This window comes from Sesamum indicum, linkage group LG4 (assembly GCF_026168435.1).
Source record: "Sesamum indicum cultivar Baizhima isolate 11 linkage group LG4, ASM2616843v1, whole genome shotgun sequence".
Classification (NCBI taxonomy): domain Eukaryota; kingdom Viridiplantae; phylum Streptophyta; class Magnoliopsida; order Lamiales; family Pedaliaceae; genus Sesamum; species Sesamum indicum.
This window is the reverse complement of record NC_142660.1, coordinates 2420654-2443971: the sequence shown is the minus strand read 5'-3', so window position 1 is coordinate 2443971 and position 23318 is coordinate 2420654. Positions and strand designations below refer to the sequence as shown.

Below are 23318 nucleotides of genomic sequence, written 5' to 3'. Positions count from 1 at the left end.
TCCATGTGGCCAGACGGCTCTCTTCCCAAGTGTTCATGTGGGAACTCTGGTGCCTAGATGGGCGTTGAGTCATCCCCCTTACAGGCCTCAGCTAGAGCCTATCTCTCCCAAGGGCCACTCATGGGCCCTTGGGCGGAGAGCCCTTTCCCCTTGGATTAGGTGCACTCATGGGCTCTTTATCGAGCCTTACTTGAGTGGGACTTCTTTTTAGATCAAATGTATTTTAACGGCATCAATATATATATATATATATATATCATACCGTCGTTGTTGTAATTAACGTATAAAAAAAACTCAATTTTGATAATTATTTATTAAAAAAATAAATCCTAAGGCTACGAACTAATTAGAAAAATCAAAATCATATTCACATTGCTTTCCTAGTAATATTTGAGATCAATACTTAACAAATATAAAATTAAAAACTTCAAAAACGAGTAAAAGTATATTGAATGTTGTCAAGAAACAAGACGATATATCAAATATATGGATACATCGGTGATACAAATGATTTGTCAAGAATGCAACAACATCAGAATTAACCAAAAACAAGTAATTAAACAAAGGTAAATTATTCAGTTACAAGACAAATCAATCTGAATGATGATAAAACTCTGAGAATTAGTTTTTGAGGGAGTGTTTGTGAGTTAAAGTTCATCCCTGGATTGGGAATCAGAAGAGAATGAAGGGAACTCAATGTTGTTTCCACATCCTCTTCCATGTGGGAGAACTGGGCACTGAATGAAACTAGAGGCAGAGGTGTCCACACACAGGTAAACCTGGTAAAGCTGGTGATTCCCTTCTGGATCAACATTGCATTCTATATAGGCTCCATACCCTAATCCTTCTTCAATTGCTTGCTTTATGCTCTCCAAACTGTAAAAGTTTCCGGGACGAATTCCTGCAACACATTTTTTATTTTCGTCCATTCAAATTCGTGCATATAAATACTCGTTTAGAAGTCAGGCTAGCCCGGGCCGAATTTGAAAGTTTGATCATGTAACTATATATATAGAGTGATTCTTTTATTTTCCTTTCAGGACAAGGACGCCCTAAAACTCTACGGAACGAATTCCTCCGATACTTTTTCAGTTATATCCACATATATATATTTACATCCGTACATACCATTTACTAGTTCAATCAAAAGTTTCGTATCAGAAATCGAGCCTAACTCAAGGGTAAAATTGGAATTTTTAAATAATTTTTGGTCCTTTGGACTAGTATATATATAGATAGATACCTGCATCCCCAAGGAGTTGGAGCAAGTTGGCTTTGGATTTGAGTTCAAGGGCAGCCTGAAAATAACTGTGCTGATCAAGGGAGGTGCATGTCCCATGTTTCTCCCATTCATGACCCCAGAATTTCATGCCATCTCCACTTGGGCAGGCTAGGGTTGGCCAATCCTTCTGCATTCTGCTTACAAGATCTGAGATCTGTACATTTAATTTCAAATTAATCACCTAATTTTTAATCACATTATGGAGAGAAAAAATTAAAATGGAAAATACTAATAAAATAATATGTACTAACTAATTAATTTAATTAGAGATGCCATATATTGCGGCTATTAAAAGTTAAATTAATTTCTTTTTCTAATAGTTTATTTTTGGGCTTAATGTAATTAATTTACCCTCTATGATATTGTAAATAAGCAAATTACCTCTCTATAATAAAAAAAAATAGCAATTTACACCTCTGTACTTTTTACATTCAAGTAATTTAATTACCTCCCTGTCTAAGGACTTTATTTTAAAAAATTATAGGGAGATGAATTGCTAAAAAAAAATCATATGGGTAGTTCGCTCATTTGCTTTACAGGGATTTTTTGCTCATTTTATATATCACAGTAAAAATTAGAATACGTGATTACTTTTGATTCGTCTAAAGAGCTCTCACGGTCACAATTTTGTGGATATTTGCCAGAATTATAGTTCGGCCACAGCCCATGAATGCTGAAATCTTCGTCGGGCTTTCCGGTTGTGGGATAGCAGCAGCTACGTCTCGTGTCACAGTACGAAGCAGGCCACTGTATCATAATCACATGATAAGTATATTATATGCAAAGTTGATATATAAGGGATGGATTCATGTTAAGACATGGAAAAATAACAGAGTAGTTAACCTGTTGAACAAAGTAGAAGAAATCAAAATCCTGGGAAGAACACAAAATGGAGAGACATTGTAAGAGAAGAAGCGTGATCGCTGCTGAACCCTTAACTGACCTCATGGTGTTGGTTTTCACAACTTTTTAATGTGACTCCTCGGACTTGGACAAGAATGTATGAAGTATTGGCCGTGTTGTAGAGATGAGTTGTATTTATAAGCAAAACTCTTGGGGAGGAAAATGGAATATCCACAACAGTATATGCCTGCCTATATATATATATATGTATGTATAGATGGAGAGAGAGAGAGAGAGAGAGAGAGAGAGAGAGAGTTAGAGAGAGGGGTGTAATGCAAGTTTGTTGTTAGGGAAGTGAATTAATTAATTATTAGTGATTAATTACATAATTATTGTCTTTTACTATTATTAATAATCTCCAACACGTTTTTTCTTTTTTCTTTTTTGTTGGATAAGACTTAATTACGTGGAGTTTTCGTAATGGGCACATGCATTCCCTTTCACATGTACAGAAATATAATATATATATATATATATATAAAATTGTAATTTAATTAAGTTTTGAAAGTGTAATGGGAGAGCATATATATATATAGTGTGAATAGAAATTTATCCTCCTGTGATATTAAAAATTAGTACATTATCCCTCTATAAAAAAAATTATAATAATTTACCCCTTAAATTGTTTCATTTTAAAAATCATATTGGGGTAAATTGTTATATTTTATAAAATATACAGAGATAAATTACTATTTATTTTTTATAAGAAAATAATTTACTTATTTACAATATCACAATAAAATTGCTTGAATTTTTCCCGATATATATAATAAAGGGTAAGGTTGCTTTGCTTGGTATAGTTAGTATGGTTTGCTTATACGTTTTCAACACTAAATACGTAGGTGGAGTTGAGAAGCCAATCATCTTTTCCAAATATTTTTTTTGCTTTTTAAGCTATTAAATTCCTTTTTTTTTTGTTTGTGGCCTTTCATTGCTACCTTGTACCATAAGGTTTTCATTACAGGGTTCCTTTCTGTCTATTAAGGAGGTTTTCATTTTCTATTATTACAAATCATGTTCGTTGTAATACAACATGAATTGAAATAGAAATTCTCATTCAACACAGAATTCTCCGCACCCGAGGAAAAGAAAAGGAATTACATGAGGATTTATTACAAAATTAGTACTTTCAATGTGTAGGGGATCGGAAAAAGGTAATTAAAATCAAGGGATAATTGCTCTCCTCGCTCTTGAGGTTTGGTGTAATTACATGTAGATTCTTTGTAGTTTGGGAAATTATATCTAGCAGTATGAGGTTTGCTTTCGTCTAAAAAATAAGTTCCTCTGTCAATTAAAGTTCACTGAATTTGCTTATATTAACAAAAATAAAAAAAACTGAATGAAATTGACATTACCCTCGATTGACTTATTATTGACTTATTGCAAATCAAATAATTCTTTTTACGGCTAAACTATTCTTATAACGGTGAAGATATACATCCTTACATGTATTAACGCGTGAAGATGAACGAGGCTAATTTGATCATAAAAAGATTTATTTGACCCGCAATAAATCAATAATAAGTCAATTTGGGATAAATATAAAATTCTTTTTTTCTGAATTTTTGTTAATATCAAGAAATTCGATAAATTTTGACTAACGAAGGGACTTATTTATTAGACGGCAGCAAATTTCAAGAATACTAAATATAATTTCTCAAACCATAAAAAATTTATACGTAATTATACTAAATTCGAAGAAAGGGAAATGTAATTGTCCCTAAAAATCAATTATTCAATTACAAAAACCATTTTCACCTAACTCCACCTACTTGTAAGCCGTGTTGTAATAACTTGTTAGTTAGGTTTGTCGAAGTCCTAAATCTTACACCCAACAATTCAAAAACTAAAATATATATATTTGTTATGACAAAAAAGAAGTTTATTGATGTAACTAATTAGTCAATGGGAATTGACATTTCCACCCTATTTTTTTATGTTCATTATAAGTCTACAAAAGTTGATATATATTGATAGTTACTTAAATGAAAAAACATCGGAGAACCGACAAATGTTTATTATAAATACACGTTACTATTCAGACTTACAAATATAAAATTTACGCCATCGGTATCACCACATTATAAAAAATGCAATAGTTAATAATAGTTATTTGTCATATTTAAAAATAAAATAGTCATAGCAAATGGTCATTGATCACGGTCATGCAACGATTGCTGGCCGTGGTATGACTAAAACATTTCTTATGGTTAAAAGCGTTGTCAGATGTTTTTATCATGGCTCTTAGCCATATTTTTGCATTGATTTTATTTAATCGTGGTCAATAAAAATTATTTGCCATGATTTTTAGTTCATAGCTATTTAAATTATAGCCAATAATCATTTTTTTCTAATGGCCACAATACCTAACGTATGATGCGATGTCATGTATGTAGTAGTGTGACTAGCGGATCGAAATTTTTATTTCAAATCCTGATGCATTTTTTTTAAAATTAATATAAACACACAAGTCTTGTCTAAAATATTTACATCATATATTTTATTCAAATGAATATTTCAAAACTAAATAAAAGATGAAACATGATTTAAATAAATAAAAAAAAAAAGTCCAATTTGTGTGACTTGGTGGGAATCAACAAACCAAACATGCGACTTTTAGGGAGTTATCTGTATTTTCCGTGGAAGGCAGTTATTGTTCTTGTATAAATGTCGTTATTCCGCTTGGCTGATAATGAAAGCTTTGCCCAATCTTTAAGACAAGAGAGCAACTGCGTGTACGTCTGTAATAAACAGTTTCAACAAATGTTTTGTTCAAAAAATGCCAAATACTACTTACAGTTCAATGAAAGCACAATAATTATTTTTATTTAGGGATAATTTCATGGTTTATTTAGACAAACTATTCTGCTTTTTTAAAAGTTATATATACACCCGCTAGAAATGTCAATATTATTTGCACAAATCATCTATACATTTTGAAAAGTTACACATAGGGATTTCTGTAATTAATATGCAAAGAATATGAATGATTTGTGTAAATAGATCATAAATCAAGAGTGTAACTGCAGTTGTTCATTTTATTTATTCAAACCACAGGTAATCTACCTATTTAAATCGAGTGAATAGCCATTTACCACCATGTGATATTGAAAATGAGCACATTACCCCCTATAAAAAAAAATATAGCGATTTACCCCCCTATATCCTTATACGGGGAGGTAAATTGCTTCATTTTAAAAATCATAGGGGGGTAAATTGTTGTATTTTAAAGTATACAGGGAGGTAAATTATTATTTGTTTTTTCATAAGGGGGTAATTTGCTCATTTGCAATATCACAATAGAGTTGCTTACATATTTTCCTATTTAAATCTTTTCTTTTTATCTTCAATTCCTTTTCGTTGAAACTAGCTATTACAAAAACCTCAAATAAAGCAAAAAAAAAAAAGAAAAACAAATAGATTGAAAATGCATCCATGAAATCTGCAATATTTATTACAAGTTGGTTCAGAGAACAGTACAGTTTGAAATGGTGAATACACACAAGAATTAGATGACAAAAGCAAAAACATTAAACTATGTAAGAAAAATGGTTTGCAAGTCTAAAATGATGGGAACTCAATGGTGGAGGCACATTTCCCATTTGGAAAAACAGGGCATTCAATCAACTCAGAACCTGAAGTGTCAACACAAACATATATCTGGTACAACTGGCTGTTCCCTTCTTCATCTACATTGCACTCTATCCCTGGAGTGTACCCTATCCCCTTCCTAATAGCACTTCTTATGCTGCTCAAACTGTAAAACCCTCCGTCTGGATTGATCCCTGATACATATTTATATCCGAAGTCAAAAGTTAGTCTACGTACAGCAAGATCATAGATCGTCGATGGTTAGTTCTTATAATTTTATAGTATTTTTCGAACATTCTAATTATAAATCGTCGATGGTTCTTATATTATGTTTTGATTTCTTCTATGGTTTTCTTACACGTTCTACTTCTTTCTTGCAATTCTTGACGTACTCTAAGATCATGGGATAAAGGGTTACCGGCGCTTTGAAGAATTTGGAGGAGGTCGAGTTTAGACTTGAGGTCGAGAGCAGCTTTGAAGTAGCCATGTTGGTCGAGCACTGACTCGGAGCACGTCCCGTGTTTTTCCCATTCGTGTGACCAAAACGTCGAGCCGCTGTTGCTAGGGCAGGAAAGGGTTGCCCAATTTTCTTGCATTCTACTTATCAAGTCGGATATCTGCAAGAAAATGCAGAAACATTTGAGACAATCCAATATCTCTGACGTTTGTAGTTCAAATGTTAGAGAAGTAATTAGTACAAGATGAGAAACCTTGGATTGATCATAGGGATTGCTAGGATCACAATTTGAAGGGTAAGATCCGTCCCTGTAATTCGGCCACAGTCCGTGGATGCCAAAATCCGACGGGGGCTTCCCTGTCGTCGGATAGCAACAGCTTCGCTTTGTGTCGCAGTATGATCCAGGCCACTGCATTATTACAACAAAAGCACACACGAAAACATGTCAAGTGATACTACCGAATCGAGCTAAAACTTCAGAACAAAACGGAGAAATTGAAACACCAGTGACCTGTTGCACAAAGTAAAAGAAATCGAAATCTTGTGCAGCCGACAACACCGCAACACATTGCAAGAGCAAGAGCTTGATCAAGACCGAACTATCGAATTTCGGCACCATTTTCTATTTTTTCTTTTTCTTTATTCAATTTATTTGGAGATGATTGAACCCTTTGATGCTGCAATGTTTATAGACAGGAGGAGGAAATGTGAACTGAGTTAATGTGTGGAGTGTGAACATGATGATTAATGATAATGATTGGTGATTATGGTATGAATGTGTTGTTTTGATTGAGACAATGTAATGTATGACTTGTAAAGTGTTCGTACATCTGAATTTGGATCAGTTTGGCATATTCGATGATGATGAGCATTCTCAAGTTTCTCTTGTCTCAATGATTGGACTCGGAAGTCAGCGGTTGAGAGTGTGAAAGCCATAAATAAAAGTGTGGACGAGAGGAAAAATAAGGGAGTTTGAAGCTTCCTATGTTTGGGGAAGTATCTTTTGGACAGATTATATATATTGAAATTATTTGATGACAGCAAATTTTTATTGTTTAAATGGAAATTTTGTAAGAATTAGGATTGATGGCTACAATTTATTATTTAATATTTTACTTGTTATGGGATTAATTATTTTTTTTTAATTTTTTAATTTAAATTTATTTATTTATGTAATTTCTGACTGGTATGTAAATAATTTTATTGAAAAAAGTTGTTTGAGATTGTTTACGTATGTGTGTGCTCCACGCTTGTATTGCGTATTGGACTTTTTATTCTAAATCTTGTTACATTTTTGTTTCAATTAGCATACACACGCTACATGCATAAAAGCTATGTTATTTGTTTTATATATAACACGTGTATACGTCAATCCAAATAGAAAACACAATAAAATTTGAAATAGAATTTCAAATGCACGTACGTTGAGTGTAAATATCTATATATACTATATTATAGAGTTAGATTCATTTTGACCCCCTGTGTTATGAAAATATATAAAAAAATCTCCTATGAAAATTTTAATATAAAAAATTGTCCCTATGCTATGAATAATGAATTACACCACCCCTGGTCAACCTAAGCCTATTTTTTTAAAAATAATAATTAAAATGCCCCTCCTGGTCAATCTAAGCCTATTAAAATATACTTATAATATATCTATAATATATAAAATTAAAATTTCATATCGAAAAAAATATTTTTTAGTCCGTTGAATATGTTCAATATTAATTTTAGTCTGATAATTATATCCATTTTTTGTAAGTCCATTAAGTTTCAAATCGATAAAATTTAGTCTTTCGGTAGCCGAAATTTAATTTTTAATCGAAAAATGACATAGCATGCCAATTGAATATTTTTGGGGGGTTTTTAGTCCTACGTCGCTTTAGAAAATGAGTTGGATGTAATTATATAATATGAATTGTTATAATGTATAAAAATAAAATTATTATAATTATAATTTATAAAAATAAAATTATTATTTTAAAAAATAATAATCAAACCCCACCCCACTCCACCGCCCCTGCTCCACCCCCCGTCTACCCCCCCTCCCCCAACCCCTGTTGCCCCCTTGCAGAGGGCGCATCGCCCAAAGGTGAGGAAGCGATAGAGGGCACGGCCACACCCTCCTCTGCAATACGCCACCGCCGCCTTTTGCTTTTAAAAAGTAATTTTAATTAGTTTGATTATATTTTTAAAATAATACTATATTAAAAATATTAATATAATTATATTTACATAAAAAATAATATTTTATTATTAATAAAATATTTATATATTATATAGTATACATAATCGGGTGCAACATTAAAAATAGGAGAAAGAAGGGCAAAATTGTCAAAAAAATATAATTTCTAGACCCCTCTTGCAGTCAACACGGGTGTATCACATCCTCTAGCTTCGGTGGGTTTCTCTTTTAGTTTTTTTCTATATCACAGGGGATGTAATTGGTATTTAATTTTTTATAAGTTTTTTTTTAATATTTCTAATATCGTACGGGTCCTTGGATTATTCTCCTATACAATATATAAAAGTATGGATCTCTCATTTGACTGTTCCTCTTGTGAAAAGACATCCATACCTTTGCATAATCTTTTTAAAAATAAATCAAAATTAATTATAAAAGAATAAAATTATATCAAAAGAAGACTATTTAAGAGTCCTAAATCCCAATTCATCTAAACTACTTAGACAACAATAATATATATCCCATTAAAATAAATAAATAGGCACATAATATTTTATGCGATTAATTTGTTGGAAGATATTTTTCGATCGATCTATAATCTATAATCTATTTATAATTCTATAATCTATATAAAAGTATGAATCACTCATTTATTTATTTTCATTGTGAAAAGACATCCATATCCTTAATTAAATAATAATAAAAACTACTTAGATATATAATAATAAATATCCAACTAAAAAAATAAATAGATAAATAATGTTTCTATGCTATTAATTTGCAAGAAGATATTCTTAAATACTTAAAAAATATTAATTTATTAGGGCTCAGTAAATTTTAGATGAATAACATTGAAATAATATATAGAATAATATGAATTTATTCCCATTTTAAAATGAACAAAAAATATTGGCAAATAAAAGCACTAATTTTTATTAATTTAAAATTGCATATGAAAATTTAAATTTTGAGTGAATCTCATATTATTTGATTTTTCAATAATAAACAGGCAAGGTGATCATGGGTGGGTGGTTAGGGGAATTATCCAATCAATCTTGAAAGTCCATCGTCATCCACAAAAGTGAAAGTATGGAACCGACGTCGGATTCTACAAACTCTATGCCTGCCGTTATTGCAGCACTATAACGTTCGTTTAATATTGGGTGAATAGCCATTTAGTCCATGTGATATTGAAACTGAGCACATTATCTCCTGTAAAAAAAAAAATATAGCAATTTACCTCTTTATAGTTTTTAAAATGAAGCAATTTTACCTTCCTATACATTGCTTCATTTTAAAAATCATAGGGGGGGTAAATTATTGTATTTTAATAAATATAGGAAGATAAATCGCTATTTATTTTCTCATAAGAGGTTAATTTGCTCATTTGCGATATTACAAGGAGATTGCTTGCATTTTTTTCTTTAATAATCTTATTACCAAACTATCAGCCAACATTTCATTACCAGTTATCGACAAACATTCATACATTTTGAACATGCCGCACAATTTCTCTTACAGAAATAAATGTCCCCATCACTGCAACAATAAACCCCAAGACAAGAATCACCAGAATGAACATCAACTCGCCCCCAAAACGCCGAGATGCTTTGTTGATCTTGAGGTAGCACAGGCACGGAAACAAGATTGAGGCACTGATACTCAAAAACGCCCCGATGAACGCCATCACATATCCGAAAAATGGGACGACTAGAGCCACTGTGACGGTGCTTATCACTAAAGTTGTTCTGATCATTAAGCTCATCGTTCTGCTATTCCGTAAGATTAGAGTCTCTTCAAGAGCTGTTGCGATTGGGGTAACGATTATAGCGTACTTGGTGACCGGATTAATCAACGTCGTGTATATTGCAATTTTCGAGCTTGTGCTTCTTGTGGGAAGATTCAAAGTCACTTGAGACATCACATTGTCTCCGTACATTAAGTATCCTAGGATTGCCATCGATCCGTAGCTGATCGTGCTCAAAATGAAGCATACCAACAGAACCTGCAACAAGAACCCAACAAAATAAAAATCAGGTTTTGAAATGTACGTAATTCATGTTAGTAAATCAATGTAACTCTCAGTGTCCTCAGATGTAAACAAAATATCGAACAAGTTAAGGATTTCATTTTTTTAATTTCGAGTCACATATGGCCTGACCCAAATTGGCTAGAACTAGGTTGAGAGTCGTTGATGGCAAAACACGGGACAACATGTAATCATATGACATCATGATTGTATGGTAACCCTCTTCCTATATATGTATATATTTAATATATTCACCAACTTTACCATAAACTCGATATTGATTTGACTGTCAAAAAATTTTAATATTGGATAAGTTCTACAACCCTAACCCATTATGTTGATTGTGGATTACGAATCCCAAAGAGTTTGTAGACACTAAAATGACCTAAAATAATAATTATTAAGTGAAATGAGTATTTTAAAATATAATTAATTAAATACCTTAGGGAATTGGGTTTTGTCCTTCATGGAGGAACATAGAGTAGGGAAAATTGCATGACCACAATAACAGAAAGTGTACAAGCTTATAGCCGTCGCTAATCCGTCGCACCTCAAGAGAACTCCCTTTTCATTGAACCCCACGCCCTCAACCGCGCCAATCCAAGAAACCGTCGCAACAAGGACAACGGAAGCCAAAATCCCACCTGCGGAAACATAAGCTAAAAGAGACAGATTCCTGAACCATGTTGTAGGAAGCATGACAAGCGCCGTGAGCAAAATAAAGGCCTGTTTGCCTCCAACTCTTCTTCCGAAAACGTGGACGCAAAAATTTGGAAAGAGCTTATGCAAGTTATCGCCTTCCAGTATAAGAAACTCAACTGCAAGCAAGAACAACTCAAGATACATGAAAATGGATATGACAGCTCTTCCCTTTCGGCCAAACGCCTGCGCGCCTATGTCGGGATAGGTTCTGATGAGAGGGTTTGTGTCCATGCACCTTTTCAGGAGTAAACCTGTGTACAAACAAACAAGACATATCATGAAAAGTGCTGTTAAGGATGTCCATCCTCCCTCTGATAGTGCATATGGGATTGATAGTATGCCTATGCCTGCAGAAAAACAAGAATTGTGTTAATAGATGAACTTGCAAAATGATGTAAGAATTAAGGAATGAAGAGTTTGAGAACATGTGATCGAAATTTAGAAGGACCTGTTAGAGCATTGAGGCCATTGAAGCAAGTAGTGATGAATGTGGTGCCTTTGTTTTGTGGTTGTGGTGAGTGGGGATGTCTCTGTGACTCCAATTTCTCAATGTTACTGGAATCCATCGTTTGCTATGACTTTCAAGAATCATGCATATATAAAGAGGGAAACTTCTAGTTTAAACCTTGTTTGATCTGTTTCACTTACATGACCACAAGGGGAAATTTTAAGCTAGATGATCACGTTTGGCTGGAACATAAACCAATCATATGATAAATGCAATATACTTGCAGTATTATTGTCATATAGTTCATAAAAAAATAACTAATCACATGTCAAGTGTATTACATTTGCTTTGTAATTGATTTGATTCGACCAAACCTCATTTCGATCAAAATTTTCAACCACAAAAAGATGTATGTTAGTCAAATTTTTGAGGCAACATAGCCAACTGAATAGTTATCTTATTCTGTGGGTCTGATTACAAACCCACCTCAATAGGTCGGACTACCATCACTATACTATCACTTTTTACACTTGACCTTCATGCCAAAACATGGACCCAATATTTTGAAAATAAACAACAGGCTATTCCGCCAATCTTACTTTATAAATAAGGCCTGAAAAAAGTGATGAATCACATAATAAATACAAAATACTGATCAATTACATAAGAAACGTAGCAACCCTGATCATGTGATTCACCGAATGTAACAAACATTTTATTTTCGATTTAAGGAGAGAAAAGAGGTGGCATATTGATGTTGTTGTAGTGTTGGTGGTTTGCTTTCATGTTTCTTCTACTTTTCATAATTCCCCAATGTGGCTGGTTCAGAAGTGAAGTCCGTGATGATGAGTAGATTTCCAGTGTTGGTTGAGAAGAAAGAACATGAAAAAGAGACAAAAAAGATAAAAGTATATTGATTTTGAAATTATTAAATTCATTTAATTTAAAATTAAATACGATTTACATTCGCTGAAATATACTACATTTTTTAATTATCCATTCTTAATTATAAAAATTTCCAATTTTACGTACCCTTCCTCAAATCAGTAGGGGTCATCATATAGTGAACATAATTGATACACACTAGTATGATTTTTGTATAATTTTATAAATCATATTTTGTGTTAATATGATAATTATCTAAATATTATAATTAAAAATTTAAATTTTGTATATACTAACAAATTTCACATCATCTTTTAAATAATTTGTATTAAAAATAATTTCCACAATTAAATAATGAACGTTAATTCGTGTTTGGAAGTTCAGAAACGATGGTGATAAATTTAGGACAGCAAAATATTATTTTTCCCAAGAGAGTGGAGACACCTTTTTCAGTTAGCATCGCACTGAAATGGTACTTAAAAGCAAATTTCTGAAAAATTATTACCAATTTAGTGCTCGACAAAAATCAATATGGTATGGGTGTAATTTATCATAATTTCAACTGATATTTTTATTATCTATTGTAATTAAAATGCTCCTAATCAAATTTTACATTGCAACATTAGCTTATACTGAATTGAGGAAGTGAAAAAGAGAAAAAGAAGTCAAAACCAACATGTGGGCATATTAGAAGGATAATTTAGGCGTGCCCACGCTTAAACCAGGGAGAATGTGGCTGAAAAAAGAATGTCCAAGAGACGAATTTGGAAGGTTTTGACGTTGATTGAGATTCCTTTGACTGATTGAAAATTACCTTTGCTGGAAGAATCTCTTTAGGACAATAATTTTAATTCCTTAAGTCTTTTACTTTAATTAGAAATTTACCTTTTTTAGTTCTAATAGAATTAGGTAGCTATTATTATAAATAAGTCATATAATTCACCATATGAACATTTTTTTGATCTCTCGTCTTTGCGATATTTCCCGCGTTTTTCTATAATATTTTCTCTTCTCCTTTTATTTGTTCTCTCAGTAGCATGCTAGACTAGTTATTTTATTTCTAGTTAAAGATTCGGTGAATTCTTGATTCTAATATATTATGAGATCTAATTTATGCTTTATACTTTCATTCATATTGGTATTTGTGTTATTCTCTGTGCTTTTATTATGAATAATCTGATTTATGAATAATAGGGTCCATTGTTTATTGTCAAGTATATTTGCCTAGCCAATTGAACTTGTAAATCCGTAATTATTTTTTTAGTTCAATAACTAACGGTAACACGACATAATTGATTATGCCGTAGTTTTCGATTAGTTGAAAATGCACAATCTAACTTAAATACATCCTCGTAGGAATTTATTGGTTAGAATTGAGCCTTTCTAGTTTCTAATGTTGTTGGTAAATTAAATCTTGAAAATGTTTTCAAGGTTATCCACTGATTAGGGATTTAGTCAATTGACATTTCTTGACTATCCACAGGTAAGAAAATGTGAGGTTGTTGTGTCGTACCAATGACCATAATCAATTTATCTATCATGAATGATTGTCATCTTTGCATCCATGAACAACTATGAAATTGAGTATGATTCTGTCTTTAACTCGAATATTTTTATCATAATTACTCTCTTTTTAAGGATTTTCTTTTATTCAACTTTAGATTTAGATTTTGAAACAAAAAAACCCCTTCCTTTTATTTCACTTCTACTCTTAAAAGAATTAATTTAAAACCAATTTTTATGAATTTGACCCTACTCATTACTTTTGCAAGTTCTAGTAAAAAAATATTTTTGATGGACTCGACATTCGTCACAAACTCATAAATATCGCAATAATTTTGTCTTTCCAAAAACTAATATCAAATATATTTTCATCCATTTTTGACATTCTTCAATCAACTTAAAATATAATAAATACCAACTATCCATCAATCATATCCCACTTTTCATGAGCTTTCAATTTCAAATCCACCAAAAAGAAAGTCACAAAAATGTGGTTCCAAACAAAGCCAAATTCAAAGGGATGGTCTAAATTTTGGATAATTACCCAACCCTCATCTAAAGTTTATTATAATTACATTAAATTTTTTTATGATTTGTAAAATTATATTTAATACCTATAACATTTGTTTCTATCTAATAAATAGATTTCTTCATTAGTTAAAATTTATCGAATTTACTAATATTAGCAAAAATGTTGAATGAAAATTTATATTTATTCCTAATTAATTTATTGCATGTCAAATAATTAATTTTTTTTTCCGACCAAACTACTCTTATACATCTCCACATGCTAATGCACTTGAAGAGGTATATTGTCACATATATAAGGATATTTTGATCATAAAATATTTATTTGAATCTCGGGGGAGGATGGTGAAATTATTGCTTTAAATTCTGATGAAGTTAAGAATATATATTTATATATATTCTTTTTATATAGGTGGAAAAAATTGCTTGGTTTGCATATGGGTGTATGCCTACTTTTATAATAGTTTGTTGTTTCTTTATCTTGTTTAAATGCACCGGTTGATTTAAATCGTTAATGTATTAAGATTGAATTTTAAATTTAAATATATTAAATAATTTAATGAATGAAAACTATACAAAAGAAAATGCTTCATTATGTAAGATTTATTCTTGGAGTGTTTTGCTATGTTCTATGGAGATAGAGAGATAAAAATAAAAATAAATATGTGTCAGAATTGTGCATGTTTGGATTTATTTTTGTCAATTATTTAAAATAATATAAAATAGGTGTTGTTTGTTTGGTTTTGTAGTATATGAGACAAAATTCACTATTTATTGTTAAATAATGTCTCTTATATATTATTGTATATGTTCGAATAATATGTGTTTTATATGTATTTGATTTCCATTTGAAAATGGGCCAAATTAAAAAAAAAAAAATATCAAGATAAGGCGTCTCTACACAAACCCAAACATCAGATATATTTCAGTCTGCGTCAACAAGTCTAAAATAAAAACAAACATAGTGAAGTTTGGGTTTGAAAAATCGTCAATTGAATTTATAGAATATTCAATACAAAATCTTAGGAATCTGATCATTTTCAGCTCAGGAATCTTTAACTTTCTGAAATTCTTTAAAGAAAACATGATAAGAAAACCTCCTTTTTCATTTTATCTTATCTATAAAAAAAGATGAAAACGCATTTCAATAGTAACGTATGGACGGCCATACTTTAGCAAAGTTATAATACTAGGTAAATTACGATGGGCTCTTTTGAGTTTTTTTTTTATAATTATAATTAGTTTTTTATTATTTAAAAAATTATAAATATTTTAGTGATTTAACAATTGTTTAATATATAATTTTACGGAGTATTTATATTTATTTTAAAAAAAGATGTCAAATTTCAATGTCAATAAATTAAAGATCAATAAATTCAGCAAAAATGAAATTTTAAAAAATGTAACTTATTCTAAAAATTCATTTAATACATAAAAACTGATAAACTCTCATATCTAAAATTTTATTTGAAAATGTGTTTCCAAAAAAAAAAAAAATACTCTTAAAACATAATAGGTAAATTACAACGAGCTCCCATGAAATTTATTATAATTACAACAGTGCATCAAACCTCTCAATTAAAACATGTTACAACTTTCAGTATCAGTCAACCTCCTTTGAACTCTTAAAACACCTGCCCCAGATATCAAGAAGGCCATCAGGTCAACTGCAACATTTGCCGTTCTAGGTTCATGAGAACCTTGGACCATCAAAGAAATATGCTTAGCAGTGTCTGCACACGCACAATCTCCCCTAAATCCAATCAGGTTAGAATAATAATATTCAAGAAACCTCAAAAACTCTATCGCGACAGACTTGGGAAACACCACTCCAAAACGTACTACTGCGGGTATTAGCTTGGACAATAATGGCGAAGTTACCTGCATATAGTCTTCATGAGCACACCTTGACAAGCACGAATATTAATTAGAAGTATGAGAAAATTTATCAGTAAAAGATAGATCAAGAAAGGCATAAAATGCAATTTAGAACAATGGTAAAACGTACATTTACCAACTTCATTAGGGTTTTTCCAGTGCAGTTAACCATTTTGGGTAACTGTGATTTGAATTATGGCAGAAATCAAATTGTGTTCACTTTTTTTCTCATCTCTCTTTGCATGTAATAAATGAATCTTGATGTACAAGAGTATTTGAAATTGGATAAAACTCAACTAGCATACTTGACAAGAAAAGAGAAGAACTTCAGAATCCTTTTAGAGGGTAGAAAGTGTGGCTTGCCATTATACTGTAAAATTTGCAACGGAAGTGGTGTAGATAGCCATTGTAATAGAAGAGAATAGATCAAAGTAAAATTTCATAGCAGAAAAGTAATGCTCTGTTTCTGTATCTCTTCACTGAAGAAGAAGATTACATATATAGAGTTCCTCAGCCAACCGTCTATAACTAACTCTAACTCGCACTCTTATTAACAAAAGCGTACTAACGTTTTAATAAAAGTAAAACTTGCTGTAACTAATAAAAGCGCCTTTGTAAATAAAAGAAACGAAAGTCTCTTCAGTACGTTTTCTTCTGCAGGAATACTTCTCTTCTTCAGCTGGAAAGCAGCAACTAACAGCAGCTCGATCATCCATGAAACCTGTAATTTTACACACCCCCTTCAAGTGGGACTTGTCATAATGTTTACAAGTCCCAACTTGGATACTAAAAACATAAATCTCGGGCCTGGTAGAGCTTTAGTAAAAATGTCTGTTGTTTGAAACTTTGAGGAGATATGCATAGGTGCAATAAAGCCTTGCTTGTACTTATCCCTCACCAAATGGCAGTCTATTTCAATATGTTTGGTCCTTTAATGAAAACCGGATTAGTTGTTATGTAAAGAGCATCTTGGTTATCACAAAAGAATTGAATAGGTGTAGATGGAACAATCTGGAGGTCTTGCAGCAGATTGAAAATCCAAACCAATTCACATGTTGTAGTGGCCATGCTCCTATATTCTGCTTCAGCAGATGATCTGGAGACAATCGTCTGTTTCTTCGTTTTCCATGAGATTAAAGCCTTTTCAATGAAAATACAATAACCTGTAAGTGATCTCCTTGTGTCCTTGCAGCTTGCCCAATTTGCATCTGAATAGGCTTTAAGTTCAAGGTCATCATTTTTATCAAACAATAACCCTCTGTTAGCAGTTCCTTTCAGATATCTGACTAGGTGAATTGCTGCATTCCAATGTGACTTGCATGTAAATTGCATATGTTGGCTTAGTTGTTGAGTTCCATGGCAAATGTCAGGTCTTGTAAACCCCAGATACAACAGCCTCCCTATTAATCTTCTATACAATTCTGGATTCTGCAATTGTTCTTCATCTGTTTTGCATAGGTTGATACCTGCTGGAAGGGGTGTGTTTGCAGCCCTTGCTTGTGACAGTCCCAGGTCTGTGATGATATCATTTATGTATTTTGTCTTATGTCTGAGACAGCACAATTCCTTCCCTTGACCTGCAAATTTCCAAATCAAGAAAAAATCTGGCTTTTCCCAGATCTTTAATAGTGAACAGTTTATCCAAGTAAGTTTTGATGTGTGTTATGGTTTCCTCACAAGGTCCTGTAAGCAATACATCGTCTACATATACTAACAGACAGAAAAGCCCTTTTTCAGTTTGCTTAGTAAATATGCAATGATCAAGCTTAGATTGAATAAAACCATAGTTTTCTAACTGCAGTGTAGACTCTTGATTCCATTGCCTAGAGGCTTGTTTTAAACCATATAGGGATCTTTTCAACTTACAAACATGACCCTTTAGCACTGAGCATCCCTCAGGAGGAAACATATAAATCTCTTCATCTAAAAAGCCATGTAAGAAGGCATTGTTTATGTCTAGTTGGTGTATATGCCAGTTCTGTTTGGCAGCTATAGCTAGTAGTGTTCTAACTGTAACAGCTTTGGCTACACGTGAGAAACTATCAAGATAGTCTATTCCTTCTATTTGGTTATAACCTTTGGCAACAAGTCTAGCTTTGAATCTATCTATGGTGCCATCTTGTTTCAGTTTAAGTTTGTATACCCATTTACAACCTGTAGCCCTCTTATCCTTGGGTAGTTCTGTTATTTCCCAAGTACAATTATCCTCTAAAGCTTTTATTTCATCATTCATGGCTTTTGTTCATTCCTTACTCTTAATAGCTTCATTGAAATTGCTAGGTTCTGTAGGATTATTGCCAGCAGCAAGTAGACATTTATGGATGTGAGGAGAGTGTATAATAGCAGATATGTCCAAATTGGTGTCTGCGTGAGAACAAATAAAATCTTGAAGCCTTTTAGGCTGTGATCTTTGTCTATTGAATCTTCTAATGACATTGGTATTTTGGTTGCTATTTTCTTGTACTTCAGTGTCATTATCTGTTACTATGTCAGGTTCTTCAAAGATTTCTTCATCAAGGTTGTCATCATATATAGTAACAGGCAGTGTACAGGTAATAGGATCATCGGAATCCTTTGCATAAGGAAATACATCTTCATAGAATGTAATATCCCTGGACACTATCATACATTTTCCTTTTAAATCATAAACTTTGTAACCTTTTTTATTCGAAGCATACCCCAAGAAAACACATTTCACAGCTCTAACATCAAATTTTGATTTGTGAGGCATGTTGTTTGTAGCAAAGCACATACAACCAAAGGTTTTAAAGGAAGAGTAATCAACAGGTTTATTAAACAGCACCTCATAAGGAGTTTTCCATTTCAGAAGGGGTGTAGGTATTCTGTTTATTAAAAAAGTTCGCAGTTAAAACAGCCTCACTCCAAAACATTTTAGGCAAGTTTGCTTGACACATCAGACACCTAGCCATCTGTAACAGATGCTTATGTTTTCTCTCCACAACTCCATTTTATTGTGGAGTATATGTGCAAGTAGTTTGATACATTATCCCTTCATTCTTGAGGAAGTTTTGGCATTGTTCTCCTAAAAACTCAGAACCATTATCACTTCTTATTTTTTTAATTCTCCTGTTGAACTGAGTAAAAATCATTTTATGAAAGGTTTTCAATAACTCTACGGTTTGTGATTTTTGTTGCATGAGGTAAGTCCATGTACATCTAGAGTAGTCATCCACAATAGTAAGCATATAAGTACATTTGGAAATAGAATATTCATTATAGGGACCCCATAGATCTATATGAATCAATTCAAAACATTCCTTTGAATCAGAAACACTTATAGAAAAAGCCATCCTCTGTTGTTTGCCTTGTGGGCATATTTCACAAGTAAAATCAGGATTTTTAACATGCTTGGATAATCCAGTGTGCAAGAATACATTGTGAGAAAGATGCCCTAGTCTTTTATGCCATAAACTCAAAGAAACTTGTGAGACATGAAGGCCAAATTCATTATTTCTGCAGAGATATTGGTCTATGGTTTTCTTGTCAAAAGATTGAAAACTCAGCATGTATAGTTTCCCTATTAAGTAGGCCACTGCAATGACTTCCTTAGTCTTGTGGTCCTGCATAATACAACAAGAATTAAGAAACTCAATCTTAATAGGCAGGGTAGTACATAGTTTACTGACAGACAGTAAATTGAATTCAAAATCAGGTACATATAGAGTATCTTTCAAGGTAATTCTATTGGTTAGTCTTATGTCCCCTGATTTTCTGACCCTATGTCTTGTTCCATCTGCCAAATGCACAAAAACATTCTTTATGTGACGCCCCAAACATTATAATATATAATTGGGGGATTAATTGGTAAAATTTTATGAAATTTAGTTAATTGGTAAATAAATTATAGGTCATAATTGGAATATAATAAAACTTGAACGAATTAAATTGGAATTCATTATAATATTTTGGGACAATTATATTAATTAAGAAATTTAGGAAGGACGTAATGGGTATTTTGAGAAAAATCTAAATTAAATAAAAATAATAATAAAGAAAGAAAGAGAAAAGGAAAGAAAAAGGAGGAAAATGAATTGGGGGAGGGGTGGGCCTTCACCCACCTCCCCACCCCCAAGATAAACAATAATATATATACATATATGTATGCCTTCAAACTATTTCAAGCAATTTTCCCTTTTCTGCTTCAGTTCACGCAGCAAGGTAAGATTTATATTTTAATTTTTAATAATTTATATAATTATATTATTTAATTAGTCCGTTTATTAAATATTATTTATATTAAGCAGTGTACTATTTAATCGTAATATTTTATGAGTTTGGGTATTTAAAATAATGTCGAATTAAATATTAAATTGGATACAAAAATGATATGGTTAATTAGATTATTAAATTATTAGATTTGAATATTACTATAGCTAATTTATACAATTCCATCGGAATTGTCAACCAAATACGCAATTCTACGTATTGTATGTAATTAAAGTGTACAATAGCGAGAAATTGAAAGAAAATTCATAGAAATATTTCGAAAGTTATATTTAATAAATGGTATGTTAATAAAGAGGAAAAAAGAAGATTTGTATTTCGATAGAAATAGAATATTAAAGAATTATTAGAAATTATATGAATAATATTTAATATTATATTTAAAAAAAATTACGATATTTTCGATATATTAACTGTACGTGGTATAACTCATTATAGGATACGGGGTAGAGTGAAAGACCGAACCACTACCTATTGGATAGATACTCGTTGTAAGGTCGATGTAAGTAAATAATTAGTATTATCTATATATGTATCTTTATTTGTGATTTTACTGTTATCTGAATTTGTGGTTCATGCTGACATGGATTTATCTGAAAGTATATAAGTGATGAATGATTTGATTTGACTGATGCTATTGTGTACGTGAAATGAGAAAATACGTTGAAATATTATGTTTGTTGTTTGATGTGTTGTGGATGTCTGAAAATGGAAATATATGGATATACTATTTTACATTACTAGTTGCTTACAAGAATGATGATATGTGGAAATGAGGGAGTGGTGGAAATTGAATGTAATTGTGGCGTGAATACCCCTTGATGTGTTGAAAAGCCTATAAGGCGAAATGAAATGGAAAGAGCTTTGATGCGATATGAAAAATATGTGATGTGAAAAGAGCTATGATGCGAAATAAAAGAGCTATGATGCGAATTGAAAGAGCTATGATGTGAAGTGAGATTGATGAGCGGGCTGTCAAGGGGATTCACTTAAATTTATATAACGGTGAGATTGAGTGGGCGGGAAAAACACAATATCACCTTCTGGTAAGCAAACTAGGAAAAAAGGGAGTTTAATTCGATTATCTTATTATAAGATAGTCGTGTGGTGTAATAAAGATGATTATGTGGAAGCAAATTGATTGTATTCCATGCGTGTAGCTTGTTTATCTTGTTTGGGCTGTGTTCTATGCATCTTGCCTATTTATCTTGTTTGAGGTTATATGTGATATACATCTATAGATAAGGCTGGTTATTTGCTTACTGAGTGGCAGGCTCACTCCCCTGCTGACATTTTCTTTCAGAAGTAGACTTTGAGGTATCTGACTGTTGAAGAATAGGTCTACGCGCTATACCTGCATCCAAATAAATTGTGTGCATAGAAAGTTTCCAATAAAAAAATGAATGCATAGGTCATACTGCCAGAAAAGGTAAATCGACAGAATTAATTAGCAAGTTGCAAGAATGGCAATAGGCATGGTATGTTTTTCAAATTACATAGGTGCAGTGGATTAATAACAGAACTTGGGAAGTATTACACACCCAAGCAAGCAGAAAGCGACAAGTGCCAACATGATAGAGTTCATTAGTCTCCAAAGACTGAGAGGACCCAAGTCAAACCCTAGATACCTTGTGCACATGTCATATTTGCTCAAACACGAATTCACCTGTGAGGATAGACTAATCATCAACTTAAGAAATCAAGGTATACAAGTAGGGCGCAACATTGACAAAATGGCCAAACATGTGACTAACACCATTAAGCTGAGAAAGGAAAAGATACTTTACTGAACTCTACCTCGTTTAGTTTACAGAAAAATAGAGATAATGTTTCAAGCATTTTAGACAAGAACTGGATTAACCTTTAGACCTCCAAAAGTTGTACCAGTTCTTCCTTTGAGTAATTACAATATTATTCTAAACTCCTCTTTTAAGTATAAGAATTCAACAATAAAATAACCATGAAAAAGGTGCTTGAATTAGTGTGTACAAGAAACCAATATATGCATCTTTTACATAGAATTATCAAATCAACATTATTTAGACAACAATTTGGTTAACCCTTACACCTCTAAAAGTTGTTGAAATGCTTCCTGTGTGTAAGTACTAAGTATTGTATTCATTTACAAAGAATCATCGATTTAGCTTTATAATTTATACATAGATTTAATGTGTCCAGACATCCAAGATGAAATCAATCATAGAGGTGATACATTTAGGATCACAAATAAAACGGTTTTTAATTTGTTTCTTCCAGCAACATAGATCTCAGACCAATTAGCACTCACTTCATCAGTAAAAAATATGTGATTTAAACTGCAAAGGATCGACATGTAATTATATCAAACTTTAGGGAGGTTATGTAATAAACTGTATAATATTTATTATCTACTCAAAATGGAAACGCGGGAATTTCTTAAATTAATGAGACTATAAGATCACACCAACAGTAAGTCGAATATCACATTATCATAGAACAATCAAAATATCATAGTACCCAACAAAAAAGTGCAAAAAGAATACCAAATTGGCAAGGCATTTCAGTATTTCATCTTATATTCCAAGTAATATATGTAAGATAAGAAGTTACAGTATATCGACAAAAACTTAACTAAAAATTTGGTTGTCTAACAGAATGCAAAAATTCTTCTCTTTCTCCTTTACTGGTTCAACACAGTCA

At 31.9% G+C, this 23318-nt stretch overlaps 3 protein-coding genes and 1 long non-coding RNA gene across 4 annotated transcripts; 1 reads left to right on the top strand and 3 right to left on the bottom strand.

The window, feature by feature from the left end:
- Nucleotides 1-455: 455 nt before the first annotated feature.
- On the bottom strand, nt 456-2331 carry LOC105159968 (intracellular ribonuclease LX). The gene is made up of 4 exons (XM_011077204.3): nt 2126-2331; nt 1874-2029; nt 1244-1436; nt 456-901 (listed from the first exon to the last, which is right to left on the bottom strand). Exons 1-4 carry the CDS (start codon nt 2228-2230, stop codon nt 648-650), a joined length of 708 nt encoding a protein of 235 aa, XP_011075506.1. The 5' UTR covers nt 2231-2331; the 3' UTR covers nt 456-647.
- Nucleotides 2332-5606: 3275 nt separating this feature from the next.
- LOC105159967 (extracellular ribonuclease LE) lies at nt 5607-6886 on the bottom strand. Its single transcript, XM_011077203.3, has 4 exons — nt 6745-6886; nt 6487-6642; nt 6195-6393; nt 5607-5970 (listed from the first exon to the last, which is right to left on the bottom strand). The coding sequence occupies exons 1-4, from the start codon at nt 6850-6852 to the stop codon at nt 5747-5749; spliced, it is 687 nt and encodes a 228-aa protein (XP_011075505.1). The 5' UTR covers nt 6853-6886; the 3' UTR covers nt 5607-5746.
- LOC148788243 (uncharacterized) lies at nt 5897-7057 on the top strand. Its single transcript, XR_016065112.1, has 2 exons — nt 5897-6036; nt 6175-7057. It is a non-coding gene; the product is annotated as an uncharacterized LOC148788243 (long non-coding RNA).
- Nucleotides 7058-9762: 2705 nt separating this feature from the next.
- Nucleotides 9763-11775, bottom strand: LOC105160069 (amino acid transporter AVT1I). Its single transcript, XM_011077333.3, has 3 exons — nt 11601-11775; nt 10892-11499; nt 9763-10426 (listed from the first exon to the last, which is right to left on the bottom strand). The coding sequence occupies exons 1-3, from the start codon at nt 11716-11718 to the stop codon at nt 9905-9907; spliced, it is 1248 nt and encodes a 415-aa protein (XP_011075635.1). The 5' UTR covers nt 11719-11775; the 3' UTR covers nt 9763-9904.
- Between the last annotated feature and the right edge of the window lie 11543 nt (nt 11776-23318).

Excerpts from the sequence above, each read along its gene's own strand:
- LOC105159968 (XM_011077204.3), bottom strand. The coding sequence starts at position 2,230 with ATGAGGTCAGTTAAGGGTTCAGCAGCGATCACGCTTCTTCTCTTACAA. Across the intron at positions 2,030-2,125 it reads TCTTCTACTTTGTTCAACAG|TGGCCTGCTTCGTACTGTGA; the intron begins GTTAACTACTCT and ends ATTATGATACAG. Across the intron at positions 1,437-1,873 it reads GCTCTTTAGACGAATCAAAA|ATCTCAGATCTTGTAAGCAG; the intron begins GTAATCACGTAT and ends TTAAATGTACAG.
- LOC105159967 (XM_011077203.3), bottom strand. The coding sequence starts at position 6,852 with ATGGTGCCGAAATTCGATAGTTCGGTCTTGATCAAGCTCTTGCTCTTG. Across the intron at positions 6,394-6,486 it reads ATCCCTATGATCAATCCAAG|ATATCCGACTTGATAAGTAG; the intron begins GTTTCTCATCTT and ends ATTTTCTTGCAG. Across the intron at positions 5,971-6,194 it reads CCAAATTCTTCAAAGCGCCG|GGATCAATCCAGACGGAGGG; the intron begins GTAACCCTTTAT and ends AATATGTATCAG.
- LOC105160069 (XM_011077333.3), bottom strand. The coding sequence starts at position 11,718 with ATGGATTCCAGTAACATTGAGAAATTGGAGTCACAGAGACATCCCCAC. Across the intron at positions 11,500-11,600 it reads TGGCCTCAATGCTCTAACAG|GCATAGGCATACTATCAATC; the intron begins GTCCTTCTAAAT and ends GTTTTTCTGCAG. Across the intron at positions 10,427-10,891 it reads ACAAAACCCAATTCCCTAAG|GTTCTGTTGGTATGCTTCAT; the intron begins GTATTTAATTAA and ends TTCTTGTTGCAG.